This window comes from Cucurbita maxima, unplaced genomic scaffold (genome assembly GCF_002738345.1).
Source record: "Cucurbita maxima cultivar Rimu unplaced genomic scaffold, Cmax_1.0 Cma_Scf00020, whole genome shotgun sequence".
NCBI classification, from domain to species: Eukaryota; Viridiplantae; Streptophyta; class Magnoliopsida; order Cucurbitales; family Cucurbitaceae; genus Cucurbita; species Cucurbita maxima.
Genome location: NW_019272036.1, coordinates 975,840 through 993,275, shown reverse-complemented (window position 1 = coordinate 993,275; position 17,436 = coordinate 975,840). Strand labels below are relative to the sequence as shown.

The following is a 17,436-nucleotide window of genomic DNA, read 5'->3' as shown; positions in this document are numbered from 1 at the left end:
TTGCATAATAAACAATCATTATTGATTGATCCAATAATTATGGTTATCAAAGTAATCATAACTTAGCTCACATAAATTTAGAGACTTCCCAATAATATTAAAGAATCTTAGACACTAAATTGTGATTAAAACCACTAATCAAAGTCCTTATTCAGATTGGGCTTCATCCTCGAACCACCCAATCCTTTCCTGACCTATACAAGAGGCTGATGATTAAAACCTAAGTTAGATCAATTCTCACACACGAAAAATATGCTAAATAATAAAAGGATGAAACATAATTTTAAAAGAAATCAATTTTAAAAAAAAAAATAAGAAAAATAAATAGGGTTTTGAATATTTCATCCCTATAAAAAGGCCTATTTTGATGAAAACCTACTTAATTATCCATGGTAATTAAAAAGCTTAATCAAATATTAATATACAATTTAAGATAAGAGAGAGATTAGTGATGATTTCAATGCTAGGGTTTTGAATTTAAACTTTAGTAAATATATATTAACCCTAAATTATACGAAATTTAAATATTGTAACAACCGTCCAATTTTTTAGAGTTTATTTATTAATAATACAATTAGCTTAATATAAATTATTAAAATATATATATTGTTTATTTATTGATAGCGAAGTATATTGTTACATCATCTCTCAATAATATAATATAGGTAATCAAATCTTATTTTATATAAATCATGTGACAGCGTTGAAATGTTATTAACAGTATCTATATGCTGTAAGCAGCGTCTAGGCATGATGAAAAAACGTAACATCGTTTTTTTTAGTGTTTTGAGTGAGACACTACAAATACATCTCAATGTCATCTTAACTAGCGTTTCAACGCCCTCTCACTCGAGTTTTAGGCTTCATTCCCTTTTCTCTTTGCTCAATTTCTTCAATTTTTAGCTGATTGCTCCTATTTTTTTTTATTTAGCTATAAGTGCTAATTTTTTATAAAATAAACAATTATGCATCAAAATTAGCACCGAAAAAAAGTGTTAAAAATAGTTGACTCTACGGGGTATCGGTCGGGCCAAATGTACACAAATTATTATGGCATAGACATACTCTACACTCTTTTGTACATATAGTGTAGTTTTAAAAAAATAGGTGGGACAACCAAGTAACATTTTCTTTTAATTATTTATAAATAAATAAATAAATAAAATAGAAGAGGGTGATTGATCAAGACATAAAAGCTTAATAATAAGAGAGAAAATAATAGTGGAATTATTATTTTAAATTTAAATTTAAACAATTAAGAGAAGGAAAATAGTGGTTTTGGAGTTTATGTATTGAGATTTCATTTCAAGGGTTAAAATGTAATTTCACATAAAATGTATTTTTATTTTAATTTTTGAAATATATATATATGTGATTTTTTTTGTTTAAATAACAGTGAATTTATGAAAAAAAAAAATTTAGCTCTGTTAATAGTGAAATAAATTAATAATGGCAATATTAGACGTTTTTTAATTAAAAAATAATAAATAAGTTTGAAGAGGTCAGTGTGGGCCAATCATAAGATGCCAAATATATGAATAAAAATCACATCAATCTGAAGGAAGCAAGAGATTATTTTAATATTTTAATAAATATAATTATCTTATTTTAATATTAATAAAATCACCGTAATGTATTTTTAATGTTAAATAAATTAATATAAATTACCTCAAAATCATAGCCAACCTGCAGTTGACATGTGGCTGTCAAAGCTACGTCCAACATCGTTTTCTCTCTCAAATAATTTAAAAGTAATATAATAATTAACGAAGTTATTCAGATTGTAATTAATATTTAATATAAAATAATTCGATGGATTATCTCATTTAATTAACATAGATTTATTATTTATTACTCAAAATTGTCTCTCCCTTTTGTTTTTGTTTTCTTTTAAAATTTGGGCTTGAATGGAGAAAACTGAAAAATGAACTGAAATTGAAAATTTGCAACCATAATTATTATTATTATTAACTTTCTCCATGTGAGTTCGAATCTGTTATCTCTAGAGCAACTTTTATCCGTTGAGCAATGACCTATCACTTGAAACCATCACATCATTAAGGCCAACTTTCGTCCTTGCTCGATGGGTGGATTTGCAGTCAATCTCCCTTTTAACTTTTGCACCCAAGGGCTAATCTCCGTCTAGCCCGAGGAAACCTTTGCACGCCTCCGTTATCTTTTGGGAGGCCTACACTATATAGAAACTGTCTACCTGAGACTGTTCCTTGGCTCGTAGGTCCTAACACAAGGTTATATAATTCTATCTCACCCCGACCCCGAGAAGAGAGAATTCACAACCAAAAAGTAAAAACTATTAAATAAATTCAATAATATTTCATTTATTGATTATACAATACTCAAGAGAAGCTTTTAATACCAAGAATGATCAACTAAAAATCACTTAAAAAAAGAACACTTTTTTTTTTTAATCACAACTCCAAAATTCAATCAAACGCCGAAATACATAATATTACGTATTAATATCTAAAAAGTAACATAAATAGCACGTAGACCATGTTTGTTCATAGAACATTTATCTGATACCCATAAAAATACTACAGAGAATAAGAAGAAATAAACCAAAATGCTCAAAAGTTCAACTAAACGTTTCAGATAGGGTCGAAGGAGAAAAACCTGAAGCTCGGGTCGAGTCGATCTCTTTTCCTAGCTGCTAAGTAACAGATCCAGAGGCTTAGATTAAGTCAAATAGTTTGGGGGAATGAAACATCAGAGCAAGCAATAACATTACAGAACCCCCTCTTTCTTATGGAACATTCATTACTTGAATAGACTGCAGCATGTCTGATACAGCAAGTACAAGGTCACCTGATTTTATCAAGTTTCTGGCTTTAAGCAGCATAAACGTTTTGTTGAGGTTGTTTTCCATGTCGTCCGAGAAGCTCAAGCGGAAGGGTATCAAGCCCCATTGCAAGTTAAGACGTCTCCTCACAGATGTCGTGGAAGTAAACGCAAAGATCGGGCAATCGGGTCTGCATCGGGATAGGAGAGATGCCATGTGGCCTGTCTTTGTGTAGACAAAAATTGCATCCACCTCCAAATTATTGGCTACAGAAACAAAGCTCACAATTAGACTGGAATAACCAAACCAACAGGACAAGTACAATAAAGAACTGAGGGAAAGAAGATCTGCATATGACGAGGCCCGACTCAACCAACCATCTTCAACGCTTGCATTTTTTTTATGTCTGTGAGTGTTCGATCCAGTTTGTATACACTTCGACTACTCTCTCGAGATAACCACCTGACCCTACTCATTTGATTCCCCCTCTAAACAATCCATGGTGATTCAATATCAACAGCATAACGATCACTTTTGTAAAAATGATTTGAGATAGTATTCGAGTTCTTAGTACTAAAGCATAGATCTAAACTATAATATAGGTATATGATCCATAGCTGGAGAATATGATAAAGCTTACCCATTTTGGCAGTGGAATTGCAGATCTCTTCTAAGATGCTATCCGAGTATGAAGATCCAACTTCTGGGAGTTCCATAGCTTCATGGCGTTTCTCATCCCTCCACCACTTCTCAATTCTTAGACTGACGCTTCTCAAGACTGTCAATGCCTTCTCGGGGAACTGGCCCATGGCGGACTCACCAGAGAGCATTAGAGCATCTGCTCGCTGCCTAACAGCCTCGGAAACATCAGCAACTTCAGCTCTGGTAGGTGTAGGGTATTCAATCATCGACTCGAGCAGCTGAGAGGCAACGATAACTGGCTTATTTAACCGCCTGCATAGTTGGACGACCTTTTGCTGGACTGATGGCACCTGTTCCAGAGGTATTTGAGCTCCTAAATCTCCTCTGGCTACCATAGCTCCATCAGATGCTACAATAATTTCTTCCAAGTTCTTCAACGAGTCCAGACTCTCTATCTTCGCAATGATGGAAATGTCACTGCATAACAAATTTATGAACACAAATAATTCGAAGGCGCACATATCATTTTAGAGATAGAGATGAAATTCAGACTTGGAGTGAAAATGTGGTCGTCAACTACCCCATCTGCACCTAATGTAACGGCCCAAATCCATCGCTAACAGATATTGTCCTCTTTGGGTAAGCCTTTTAGGCTTCCCTTAAGGTTTTTAAAACGCGTTTGATAGGAGAGGTTTCTACACCCTTATAAAAAATATTTCGTTCTTCTCTCCAACTAATGTGGGATCTGTGAATCAGTGATATACTAAAACATAGTTGAGATATATTTGATCCCCCTAAAACCGTGAGAACCAACAATTACACCCACAGCTTCAAAACCCAAATGGTAAAGAAGAAGATTAAATCAGCAAACTGGCAGAATTCTGCTTACCTGCCACGAGAACGTGCAGCAATATAGCTTTTGAGATGTTTAATCACTTCAGCAGACTTGACAAATGATATGGCAAGAAAATCAACACCTTCAGCAATCCCGAAATCAATATCCAACCAATCCTGGATTCATAAAACTTGCCTTAGACTGGAAAACAAGTCACTGTATCAGGGCAAGCTACGCCATTAGGTTGCACAAAAGGTTAGCCATCAAATCTAATGAGACTACGATCCAGATACAGATGCAATCATTCAGTTGCATAAAGAGTTTAGGGTACGATATTATACCGCTGACCCCATTGAACATGTCCTAAAATTTATGGTGCAAATCATAATTCTCTCTACATTAGCTTTCAACTTGAATCTAGTTACGAGTAACTAAGTGTAAATTTTATATTATATCCAATACTTTAACGCCCTTCAATTGTGGGGTTAGAAATTTGCATGAGACACAACAAATAGTTATCAATCTTAATTGGGGAGGAAATGACATTATAGAGATTTGAACACGAACTTCTACTCTGATACTATGTTAAGATGCCATTGATCCGAACGTTGATAGATTATGATAAATTTTATATTGTATTAATTCTTTAAAAGTGACCCTAAAACAAATGAAGTTTAAGGAAAAGAGAGGCACCTACCTTAGAAGAAATTGTAGGGAGCATGGCGTTACGTTCTCGTACGAGATGACCATCCCTCCAAAAAGTCAAATTAGCCCGTGGCAACAACAATCCCGGGTCAGTGCACAGGCACTTAACATCAGGACCAATCTTTTCGATTACCTCAAACCTCACCATTCCACCATCAACAAGGAGATCATCACCAACTCTCACATCTACACAATATCAATTACAATTCAAGATTGATAACACACCATGGAATTTACTATAATAATGAACACAGACATCCAATCCACATATGGCATGCCCAAATACTATATGTATAGTTGATTGTGACCTTCTGCAAAATTTAGAGCAAGGATAGAATCAGTAACCTTCTGCAAACCCTTCGTAGTTCACATTAATGGTGCGTTCTGGGAGTGTTGAATCAAAAGCTCTGACACTGAATGTCCAGATTTCACCATCCTACATAGAACAGAGCAAGCAGTTATACATGTCCTTCAAAGCCCTTTCACAAGTACACAACTCGCTTAATGATGAAGGACCCATCTAATTTGAAATCCAAATGTTTTTCTGCTTCTAAATCAAGAACTTAACAATGTCCTCCAATTGGGAGCCGGACAAAACCCAGTGAAGTTTTTAAATCCAGGACACATGTAAGCAAAGATTCGACCGGTTGTGATTCAATAAGATGGAAAAAGATAAAGAACAGAACAGAACTCACTTCCGCTTTAGCCGAGGAAGCTCCACCAAGATCACCCATATGAATTTCACTCCCTTCAGTATCCATCATAATAGCCACAGCATAGCCCTTCTCCTCATTGAGCCTGCGCACGCGTTCAATGACCATCCGATGCCACTCTCGAGTTCCATGGCACATATTGATCCTCGCAACATTCATACCGCCAACAGCAAGCGCTTCAAGCTGCTCAAATCCGCAAGTAACAGGACCAATAGTACACACAAGTTTCGTCCTCCTTGTACTCCTGAAGCCATTCTCCTTCAACTCAGCCTCCGTGACAGTATCGACGTCAATCGAGCTGCCATCAGACACAGCCGGCACAAACTCCCTGGTAGTAGCAGAAGTAGACACAAACCCACCTCCGGAACTCGAGCCATTTTCAGAAACCAAGACTTGGGAAGTGGAAGCTGATGACAGAGGGTTGAGATCCGGAGAGGAAGAGGCTCGAATTGAAAATTTGTTGAAGGAGACAGGGAGGCGGAAGGCGGCGGTGGAAGAGGAGGGGGTTTTTGAGAGGGAATGTTTCGGAAGAGAAATGGAAGGAGAGCGGGTGGTGGAGGAGGTGAAAAGTTGCAGAGACTGTGCCATTGTGAGGGGAATTTCGAGTTTGGAGAAGGAAATGGGAATTGAGAAATGGAGATGGTGATTTAAGCAGAGAGAGAAACGGAGATTCCAAAGGAATACGAATTATTTTGGTGATGATAGCTTCGGAATTGCCGCCGGATGATCGACGGCGGAAAACGTGTTACAGATTTCGCACTGTAATTGAATGGGTTGGATGAGGTTTATTATGAATACTTCCTTTTTTTTTTCGTTTTTATTTAATTTCAATAATTATGAAACCAAGAAAATATATATAATAAACTAAATTAATTTTGTTACTTAATTTTGATATATATATATATATATATATATATATATATAAATGTGTTTATACTTATATATAAAAATTAACGCGGGTCATGATTTCATGATTTGAACGGGATTAAAGGGAGATGGAAAATATAATCCTAGTCCCGCGCATTAATTTTTCTCCGCTCCCTCTCTCGTTATTGACCTTGATAGATTAACTGAGTACAATAATTGCTCTCATTAACCCTCCAATTATACCGACTAGTTATAAATTTTGAATTATGTACCATTTGTAACAAGAAAAAAAATAAAATAAAAAAAATACTATAACAAGTTCAAACCACCGATCGAAACATAACGAACTAGAGTGGACAATATTTTCAGCTTCAACAAGGACATTGGCCCCTGAAAAGGTGAAAAAGAGAACAAAGTATTTCTTTAAAAAAGTATGAAAACCTCTCCCCAGTAGACATGACGTTTTAAAATCGTAAGGCCGACTATGATACCTAACAGGCTAAGGCATACAATATTTACTCGCAGTGAGTTTGAGTTGTTACAAATATATATTATATAAACTCGAAACCGTATCCTACTAGAACATTGAAAAAATCATGTTCGAAATGAACCGAGCTGGCCCCAACCCTCTCGGATATAAAAATGATAATTTGCTTAAATGTTTTCTACATAGTGATATCCCAAGAAATAATGTGCAAAGGGGAAAGGGAAAACCTTTATGGAAAGTATGTTCAAATGAATACAACATTGGTTTGGAAAAGCTATTCACAATGTACCTAAGCTCAAGAAGTCATCGTCGTTGTCGTTGTCATCATCGTCATGTTCTCCCAATCTATATGAATCCAAAGAGAAATCGTAACAGCCTCACAGCATCCAGCATCGGCAACCTTTCGAATCTTGCAGACCTTCGAACCATCGATCCCATGGCGGATTAAGAGGGCCATGGGTTCTGCAACCAACCAAGAACAGAGACAGAACAAGAAGATTAAGTTTCAAGGTCGGTTTTGTTGAAGACGAACAAAGAATTTGAATGTAAAAGAAAGAACAGAGATGATCCTACTGTGGAAGAAGTGGGTCTGGTGTTGTGTCCATATTGCTCAGCATTCTGGCAGGTTCAAAAACAGCAATTTCACAAATGAATTGGAGAGTTTCATACTTTGTTTGGGTATGTTTATGGATACTCAATTCACCAGATCCCTAATAAATTTTATCATGCTTACTCTTTGCATTTTGTTGATGCCTTCTCCAGTTTTTCAACCTGTTCCAGTTCTTCCTGCATTAGAATTCAGTTCACAATGCTACAAAAATTAATCCAGCTTCCAATCAATGCTAAGAACTATAATAAAAAAGCCCAATAAACTTTACTTTAGCTTAATAATTAAAACTTTTGATTCTAGTCGTGATTTAACGGGACTTCTAAGATTCGATATATTGAATGTTATTCACTTTCTTGTTGCATGTTAGTAGTCATTGCAGATTATCTGTGTTATAACATTTAGATTTCCTTATCGATAAGCTTTTATGTTTAGTGATGATTCTCGAGCACTGCAAATGAAAACTAAGAGTATATAAATGTGAGATCCACGTTGGTTGAGGAGGGAGACGAAACATTCCTCATAAGGGTGTGAAAACTTCTCCCTAGTAGACGCGTTTTACTTGAGGAAAAACCCATAAGAGAAAGCCTAAAGAGAACAATATCGATTAGTGGTGGCTTAGGCTATTATAAATGGTATCGAAGCCAAACACAGAGTGGTATGCCAATGAGAACGTTGGGCTGGAGTGGATAGTGAGATTCCATATTGGTTGGAGAGGGGAACGAAACATTTCTCGTTAAGGTGTGGAAACTTCTCCCTAATAGACACGTCGAAATAGAATTATTGGTTGAACTTGTGCAGTTACAACAAAAGAATTTGCTCATCGAAGGGGAACAAACAGGAAAAACATGGAACAACATTCTTAGCTTTGATCTCAATTTCACCACCATAATTTTCCAGCTTTAAGAACAAAGATAATCTGCTTAACTTAACTGTTAGAACTGAGAATCATATTCAGAAATTTTGAGAGCACAAATCACAGTGCCACTAAGAAAGGACACATATATAACCCACAAATTTTGACAGTTCCCCTGTAGAACTATCAGAACAGAATCAAAGTAAACATGAACACCTTCAAAACAGAGCTAATTCACATTACAATTCAAGCTCCAATCCAAATTTCACAAGTTCCCAATTCAGAAATGGACGTCTAAACATTTGGGAAGTAATAATTCAGCACAACACATTCAAAATCAAACGCGATCAAAAGCCTCAAACAAAAGAGACAAAAGGGACAAACCTCCAGGAACCTTGCTTCTAGCTCGAGCCGCTTCACTTCAGCCTGAATCCTATGTTTTCCTCTGGTATCAGTAGACGAAGAAGAAGATGATGATAGAACCCGTTGGGTTGTCGGGCTCGCCGATTCGAACATACCCGACTACTCCTCAATTACAAGAAACAAAAATTCAAACCCTAAACCTATAATCCACTCGCAGGCAATAAAGATCAAAGAAACGCCATTAGAGGCGAAAATGAAGAAGACCCACAAGCGATAATGGCGATTCCATGACCTCCTTTTGCTGTAATCGATGGATCTAAAGAGAGAGAATTTCGCAGCCGCTAAGGGTCACTTCTCTTGGTGGGCTGTTTTATTAAGCGTTGCTTCGGCCCTTTTCATGCCAGTGAAGAAGAAAAAGCTAGATTTCTTTTTGTCATAGTGTAAGAACAAATCCCAGTTTGTCTCTTTGTGGGTTGGTTGTGGAGGACAGACTGTTTAATCACACAGAGGGAGTACAGAGCACAGTAGAGGAACGGTGACGGTGATGACTGAAATTGGAGGCTAAAATTAGGGTTCTTCCAAGATTTTGAACATGATTTTGCAGGTGTTTTGTTTTGGATGTATTTTGGGAAATGTCAAATCATTAAAATTGTTCAAATTATCATGGTTTAAAATATATAATTTAAGATTAATTAATGAAATTAAAATTAATAAGGTTTACCTCCTCAAGAAAATATTCAACATTGATTATTGGATACTCCACCCATTCATTCATTAGTTAAGAGTTATTAGGGGTTAATTTATTAAAAAAATATGTTTCAACCTTAAAAATTTCATTAATATCCTTCGAACTTTTAAAAAAAAAAATTTACTTCAAAAAACAATACTCATAAAAATCTTTAAAAAAAATAGCTTTAACCTCCTTCAGGATAGAAAGGTTTTTTTTAAAAAGAAAATATTATTTTGAAAAGTTTATGATTCTTTTTTATGTGAAATACTAATATTAATAATAAATGTATTTTTAAATTTTTTTTTAAAGTAAAAAGGTAATAATAAAAGGTTTGAAAAGCAGATATTTTAGTATTTTTTAAAATCATTTTAAGTATTTTTTTTAAAACTAAATATTAACTATTTTCATATAATAATAATAATAATAATAATGGAAAAATATTTTGAGATATTATTGAAGAAAGTATTTTTAAGATAAAATGTCACATTTATAAATATTTTATTAATTTAATAAAAATAAGAGACAAATTTGCAACAAGTTTTTATAGACAATGACAGATGGTCATAATGGGGAATGTTAGAATCTATAAGACTAGCAAAATTGGGGATCCAAAGATACGTGTTAAGTATTAAGATGAATATCAAGTCTACAAATATGAATTTGACAATTATTAATGTAAATACAGACGCTCGTATAAACTGAGTTTAGGGTTTTAAGTAGTAGTAGTTGGTCCAGAAAAACCTAGGGTATAAGAACGTCTTGTATTGAAACAATATAGTTCTAACAGATTTTGCAACCATTTGCTAAATTTAAAATTTGAATGACCAAAATGTAACCGAACTTTAATATGTACTAAAAAAAAAAAAATTAAATATACAAGAATCATTTTTTCTTTTTTACTTTTAAAAAGAAAATAAAAATGGAATAAATTTTTTTTGACATTCTAAAAGTCCTATTTAAAAGTTTAAATAAATAAAAATTAATCTAATTTTTTGATCATGCCAATTTAATTTTGATCGTGTGGATATAAATGCTTGGTGTAGTTTAAATCTTTAAAATTTATTAAATATAATTGGTTAAATTATTATATTTAAAATTTGGTTGTTTTATATTTTTCTTTTTTTAGTTTTAACAAATTTTGAAATTTTGGACGGTTAGAATTAGTTGGAGGTAGTAGGCAAAAACGCCAAAAAAGAAGAGCCCTCCGGCATGACAGTACGCAACGTGTCACCGTCCAAACTGTGCTAATAAAGAAACAGTTATTTGAAAGAAAAGTGACCGGCGGGTAACGGCATCTCCATTTCAAGAAATTTTCTCTCTTCCATTTCCCGAGGGATAGGTGGTGTATCGTGGGGGGGATGAAGAATGGCATCTACAAATCAAATCACGACCTGAAATCCAACTCGGATTGAAGAATTGCATTTCCGACTCAATGGCGTTCCGGTTAGGAGCTTTTCCACGCGCCACCGTGGCCTCTCACTTTCCCCTACTCAACCGCAAGAACTTTCTAGTTCTCCCTCTGGAACTTCAGGCTGAGATTCGGCGCGCTATAGGCACGCGGAGACTGAGAATTAGGGTTTCGGATGGAGGAGAATCGTATCTCGGGATGTGGAAGAACGCGGTGGATCGTCAGAGGAAAGGCATAGAGTTTCAGAAAGTTGTGGAGAATACTGTGGGAAATGTCGATTATGATGGCGGTGATTCAATTGCTGATCAGCTGGAGAAGAAGAGCGATGATTTTAGTAAGATTCTTCAGGTGCCGAGAGAGGAAAGGGATCGGATTCAGCGGATGCAGGTCATACATCGAGCTGCTGCTGCCATTGCAGCTGCTCGTGCACTGGTCGGTGAGACTGGATTTGTTGCAGAGGCAGAGGCAGAGGCAGAGTCGAGTTCGCGTGATTCAGATCTTTCTATAAATTTGAATCTTAGGAATGACGGTGGACTGCTAGAGCGTGAAGAAGGTATAATTAATTGAACGATTGAATCTTGAAGGATTGATCTATTTTGTTGACTACAAAGCTCTACAGTTTTAATAATATTAGTTGAGGTCAAGTTACATATTATATAAATTCTTGGCTCTTTTCTCTGCTGTATTTGACTTTCTTTCAAGTTGAAACTTTGAATACAACTAAATAAACTTTCATGTTTGATCAGCCAAAACTTCACTGAGTTTCAAGTCCAGAAAATCGATTAATTAATGCAGATCTGTAATCAATCTAATGGAGAAAATTATGGCAGTGTTGACTAGCATGACTAGAAATTAATATAGAACTAGTATTATGGTGGTTCAGTTTGTCAGAAAAACAATTTCATGGTTATGTGGTTGTTCAGATTCTCATACTCATTCTTTCTTTTTCTGTTTGTTTATTGTTCTTTATTCATCTAGATCTATCTGAATTTCAAAGTGAGAACACCCTGCTACCTGAGTTAGAAACTTCACAAACTGGAACACCTGGTCCAGATTTCTGGTCTTGGACGCCCCCTCCAGATAATGATAGGAATGATACTACTTCCAGTGAATTGCAACCAGTTGGAGAATCACAGGCATATCCAATGTTATCCAATTTTGTCGAGGAGAAAGAGCCACCGGTCGGCTTTCTCTCTATTCCATTTCAGAGCAAACACTCTGAAAGCAAACTCAAACCTCTTCTACCACCCTTTCAATCATCCGTGGTTGTCGAAAAATTAGAAGCATCAGAATCTAGTACTGAGACACATTCCATGGAAGAAGGTGCAAATGTTGGGATGGAGTTTTTGGTACAGGCAGCAGAAGCATCACAGGCACTTAGTATAGATAAGGAATCAGCGGAAGGAATAGAATCGGATGGTTCGCGTTGGTGGAAGGAGACGGGAGTTGAACAGAGACCAGATGGAGTGATTTGCAAGTGGACACTAACCAGAGGAGTTAGCGCAGACCTAGCCACTGAGTGGCAGAACAAGTATTGGGAAGCTGCTGATGAGTTTGGCTATAAGGAACTTGGTTCTGAGAAATCGGGTCGCGATGTGTACGGAAATGTTTGGCGTGAATCTTGGAGGGAATCTATGCGGCAGGTCAGTTTGAATTGTTACTGATTTTCTTGCTTCTATTGCATTATCCTTGTAAAGTATTTGCGATATGCAAGCAGTTAATGTCTCAATAATCTATTTATGTCCATTTCCAAGGGAAAAAAAAGATGATTTTAATTGCAATATACTGCTAAAATAGTTTATTTTAGCACTAACTTCAAGTGCTTAATGATCAGGGCACATCCAAAAGCTAGTTTGATACCTTTGTAAATGAAGTTATATAACTCTTTGGATATTGCCTTTATTAGTGTGTAATGTACAATGTGTCAGTTGATATCTAACCGATTCTTTTGTGTCTTCCTCTTTGATATTTGAAAAGGATTCACTGATATTTAGATGTGTGGAAATGACAGGAGATCCACCTCTATAGTGGATCCCTCAAACACCTTGTAGCTAACGCCTGATTCATAATTTCCATCTCTGCAGAAAGCATAGTTTTTTATGACCTTAACCGAACCAACTTTCTTTCAGGAGCAAGGCATTTTGCACCTAGAAAAAACTGCAGACAAGTGGGGTAAAAATGAAAGCGGCACTGAATGGCAAGAGAAATGGTGGGAATATTATGGTGGCTCTGGTCAGGCTGAAAAAACTGCTCATAAATGGTGTAAAATTGACCCGAACACGTATGTCGATCCTGGTCATGCTCATATCTGGTGCGAAAGGTATTATTTTTTTTTTCTTTCAAACGTTTGTGATGTAAATCAACTATTGTTCTTGCTGTCCTCTTGACTTGGCCTTTTACAATGCATTCTCGATCTTCTGGTTCCTTGTTCAAGATTTTATACATTTAATACGGTGGCAATACTTGCTTCTTAAGAATTTGTCTATTTCGATCTGCTTTAGCATGTAACTTTCCTCTTGCAGATGGGGTGAAAAGTATGATGGACAAGGGGGCAGCATGAAGTACACAGATAAATGGGCTGAACGTTGTGAAGGTGATGGTTGGACAAAGTGGGGCGACAAATGGGATGAAAACTTCGATCCAAATGGTCATGGTGTCAAACAGGGAGAAACATGGTGGGAAGGAAAGCACGGAGAACGTTGGAATCGAACATGGGGCGAGGGCCACAATGGTTCAGGCTGGGTTCATAAGTATGGAAAGAGTAGCAGTGGGGAGCATTGGGACACACATGCCCAGCAGGAAACCTGGTACGAGAGATTCCCACACTTCGGCTTTTATCACTGCTACAACAATTCAGTCCAGCTCCGGGAAGTTCAGAAACCATCTGAGAGGTCGTAGTAAGTCTTTTTTTCTTGATGCCAAGTGGAAATAAAAGCTTTTAGTAAAGCTCATTTTGAAGAAATAAATTGAATGCTTAATTAGGATGGTTACCTTTTTCCTTGCATTGTACATTTAAATAAACCTAGCAGTGATATTAGATATCCTCTTGAGACAATAAACTAGCTTACTTTCTTTGCTGAGATGATTTTGGATAGCTGCAAATATTTAAAAAGAAGGCCGACCCTTGCTCAATGCCCTTGAAATTAGTCATAAATGTAGTTACTTCTCAAAGCCAGATGTGACATGCAGCTAGAACCATATATTATCATATTAGAAGCAAAGTTTAGTTATACTCTATGTATGGCTAAGATTGATCAGGTTGTGATTGTGACTATCGACTTATTTTCAAAGAAGTACTCTCAACCAAGGTCAACCTTGAAACTTCTTCCCAAGTTTCCAGGCGAAGCATTTGCACTTTCTTAATAGTATACTATACTTGGGACATGATTAGTTTACCATTTTAAGTCCAAAAAAATGGCAGAGGTTAAGAATAGAAGGGTTGGAATGAGAGGGTGGTTAAAGTACAGTGATGAGTCCAATCTTAGGGCATTAACCTTTCTGGAAAGTCGTCCCCTTACATAGCCTAAATAGCCTATTTTTTCAAAGTAGCTGCAATTTCATCGGGGGACCAGAATTAGCTACGTTAGAATAGGCTACTAGGGTACGGATTTGCTAACATTTCAATTAGCCAATGTGTTTGTTTGTGTTCGAAGGCGTATCACGTATGATTGAATCAATAAATGCATCACTATCTCTGATTCTTGGAAGAGTTTGGTTTCAATTCCAATAGAAAATAGGAAGCAAGGACAATAGTGTTCCAAATTTAGACATTTTCAAGCAATATTCAAATTCAAACTTCAAACTTCAGCCACAAACCTATTTCCTGCCATGTTCTAACTCATGGAATACTAAATTTGGTACCTTTTTTTCAACTTTGACTCCACCACAACCTAACCTAAACACACACTCATATTTTAACACAAAATCTATAAATTTAGTTTTTTTGTTTAAATAACAATGAAAATGGATCCCTTGTTAAAGCAAACATGAAAATAGAGAGAATTGGAAGGTGGAAAACCGCGTACTATTTCAAGTACATCTTGTCTTGCCTATTATTTTCAAAGGCGTTGGCCCCTCATTTCTTTTTTTTTAATAATTACCAAACTTGGTAACCAAGCTTCTATTTTCCTTTTTCTTATTACAATTTTGTTTTTATCATTGAATATTTTTATTGCATTTCACAAAAATTTATTTAGTCTATTGAGACTAAATTTTATACCCGGACTCATATGTATTAAAATATAAGTCCTAGTTCAGCGATAGGGATTCGAACGTGAACGTGTTTTTTTTTTATGCATAAAGATCATTTTTTTAATTCTCTTTGCCAAAAAAAAAAAAAAAACATCTAGAAAATAAAGTAATTTAAATCTTCATACTTCATGAGAGACTGAATGAAATTTCTCTGAAATTCAATGGAATTGATTATTACAAAATATTAATTTGATAACATCATTGTTCTAAAACATTGAAAATAAAAATTTTGATTTAAAGGAGAAATTACCAATATAATCCCGGTCACATATTTGTCAATAAAATATTTTTCTAATGGCATACAAGATATAGATTTGGTCTTTTGATATTTTGATATTTTAGTCGGAAATATAATATCGATTTAAGATCAACTTATTTATTAAATACAATAAGAATTGTGACGTATGGTATATAAATGAATGGAAACTATATCCGAATGAAAATAAAATGGTTGAGAAAGACTTAAAATAATTGAAATTACTACTTATTCCTAAAGGTGTCTCAGATCACTAAGGTCGACTTTCGCCCCTTCTTAACCGATGGGTCTTTTGTGGTCAAGCTCGCTTGTGCCTTTACACTCGAGGGTGAATCTCGGTCTAGCCCAAAGAAACCTTTACACGCCTTAGTTACCATAGAAATTGTCCTTTAGTTCGTAGATTCTGACACAAAATTAGAATTATAGCTCATAGGTCCTAACACAATATTAGAATTCTACCAGTGGTATATTAGAAAATAGCTAAAATTTATATTTGATTTTGTTAAATTTTAATCATTTTAATAATTGGGTTTTGGGAAATTTTGTATTTAAGGGTCTGGTTGTGGGGTTCTTCAATACCCACACAAGGCTTCTCTCTCTTTCTCTCTCGCTCGCTCTGTATCTCTGCGTTGATCTCTGAAGCTTTTGTTAATGGAGATGGGCGAAGGTCTTACCAGACAACAAATGGATCAGCTTCAAGAAGTTTTTCATCTATTTGACAGAAACGGAGATGGTGGGTCACTTTCTTTCTTCCTTTCTTTTCCCCTAACATCATGATCCAGTTCAATTCATCTCGTTTTTTTCTGAATCGAACCAAGCAGGTTGCATAACCCTTGACGAACTAAGAACAGAGATCCAAAAATTCGATTACAATCTCACAGAAGAAGAACTCAAGGACATGATTAACGAAGTCGATGCTGATGGAAACGGAACCATTGAATTCGGGGAGCTCCGAAATTTGATGTCCAAAACCTTCAAGGTCTGTCTCATTTCTTTCGAGTCCCCTGATTTTGAGTTTTTTTCTTCTTGTTCTTGTTCTAAGTCGAGTCTGTCCTGTTTTTTAGGAAGAAACAGAGGAGAAACTCGAAGAAGCCTTCAAACTGTTCGACGAAAATCAAGATGGATATATATCAGCAAACGAGGTAAAAACACAAAGATCTGGTTCTTCTGTGATCAAATTCATATTCTTCCCCTGTTTTTTAGAAAACCCATCAAAATATTTCATGTTTTTTTTGGCAGCTGAGCAGTGTTCTTAGGATGCTTAATTTGGGGGAGAGGTTAACATACGAGGAGATTCAGCAAATGATCAATGATGCTGATTTGGATGGAGATGGGCAAGTTGATTACCATGAATTCGTCAACATGATGACGGAGTATTGGAAAAAAGCTGATGATGAATCAGAAATCCTACCATAAACAAGCTTAGTTTAATGAGATTCATAAGAATCAAAGTGTTCGAGTCAAATAATTTGTAGTTTAATCTCTTACAAAATAGCCCTTTGTTTGATTCGTTCATTTCTCCATTACTCTGTGTTAGTGAAATAAGGAAGCTCAGGAAGTGTATGAGAAATTATGGTTTGAATACAAAGAAATGATATTGATGTGCAGAATGAGCCTTTTTTGGTTGAGATCAATAGCTGCAGGCTGTGTGGTTTGTGTCTAATCATTGTTTCAACATGAACTAGAAAGCTTGTCCAAATCTGTCAAACTATTTTTACTAAATTCGGTGTGATTTTTGAGTTCTTGATTTGATATGAACACGAAAAAATCAAGGGCTGATATACTGATACTTTAGCAGATGAAACTCCCATTGTTTGTCGGAACCAAGCTGCTGTAGTACTCGACCGATACGCTCCAGCCATCGGGACACATGAATCGAACAGGAGGATTCTCCTTATTCCTCACATAATTGGGGA

General features: G+C 35.7%; 4 protein-coding genes across 5 annotated transcripts; 2 read left to right on the top strand and 2 right to left on the bottom strand.

The window, feature by feature from the left end:
* Positions 1 to 2,443: 2,443 nt before the first annotated feature.
* Positions 2,444 to 6,454, bottom strand: LOC111494735 (pyruvate kinase isozyme A, chloroplastic-like). The gene is made up of 6 exons (XM_023144709.1): positions 5,678 to 6,454; positions 5,328 to 5,418; positions 4,975 to 5,168; positions 4,332 to 4,453; positions 3,441 to 3,919; positions 2,444 to 3,066 (listed from the first exon to the last, which is right to left on the bottom strand). Exons 1-6 carry the CDS (start codon positions 6,281 to 6,283, stop codon positions 2,765 to 2,767), a joined length of 1,794 nt encoding a protein of 597 aa, XP_023000477.1. The 5' UTR covers positions 6,284 to 6,454; the 3' UTR covers positions 2,444 to 2,764.
* A 711-nt stretch (positions 6,455 to 7,165) lies between these two features.
* Positions 7,166 to 9,484, bottom strand: LOC111494810 (guanine nucleotide-binding protein subunit gamma 2-like). Of its 2 annotated transcripts, none has more exons than XM_023144800.1 (4): positions 8,897 to 9,484; positions 7,783 to 7,820; positions 7,623 to 7,667; positions 7,166 to 7,511 (listed from the first exon to the last, which is right to left on the bottom strand). In XM_023144800.1, the coding sequence occupies exons 1-4, from the start codon at positions 9,026 to 9,028 to the stop codon at positions 7,427 to 7,429; spliced, it is 300 nt and encodes a 99-aa protein (XP_023000568.1). In that variant the 5' UTR covers positions 9,029 to 9,484; the 3' UTR covers positions 7,166 to 7,426. The 2 variants fall into 2 exon arrangements, with proteins under 2 accessions (XP_023000568.1, XP_023000567.1); XM_023144799.1 differs by having other exon boundaries at positions 7,783 to 7,835; positions 8,897 to 9,477.
* A 1,405-nt stretch (positions 9,485 to 10,889) lies between these two features.
* On the top strand, positions 10,890 to 14,093 carry LOC111494737. The gene is made up of 4 exons (XM_023144712.1): positions 10,890 to 11,566; positions 11,992 to 12,656; positions 13,143 to 13,333; positions 13,536 to 14,093. The coding sequence occupies exons 1-4, from the start codon at positions 11,038 to 11,040 to the stop codon at positions 13,909 to 13,911; spliced, it is 1,761 nt and encodes a 586-aa protein (XP_023000480.1). The 5' UTR covers positions 10,890 to 11,037; the 3' UTR covers positions 13,912 to 14,093.
* Positions 14,094 to 16,137: 2,044 nt separating this feature from the next.
* On the top strand, positions 16,138 to 17,127 carry LOC111494791 (calmodulin-like protein 8). Its single transcript, XM_023144783.1, has 4 exons — positions 16,138 to 16,253; positions 16,342 to 16,499; positions 16,585 to 16,662; positions 16,760 to 17,127. Exons 1-4 carry the CDS (start codon positions 16,172 to 16,174, stop codon positions 16,934 to 16,936), a joined length of 495 nt encoding a protein of 164 aa, XP_023000551.1. The 5' UTR covers positions 16,138 to 16,171; the 3' UTR covers positions 16,937 to 17,127.
* The last annotated feature ends 309 nt before the right edge of the window (positions 17,128 to 17,436 follow it).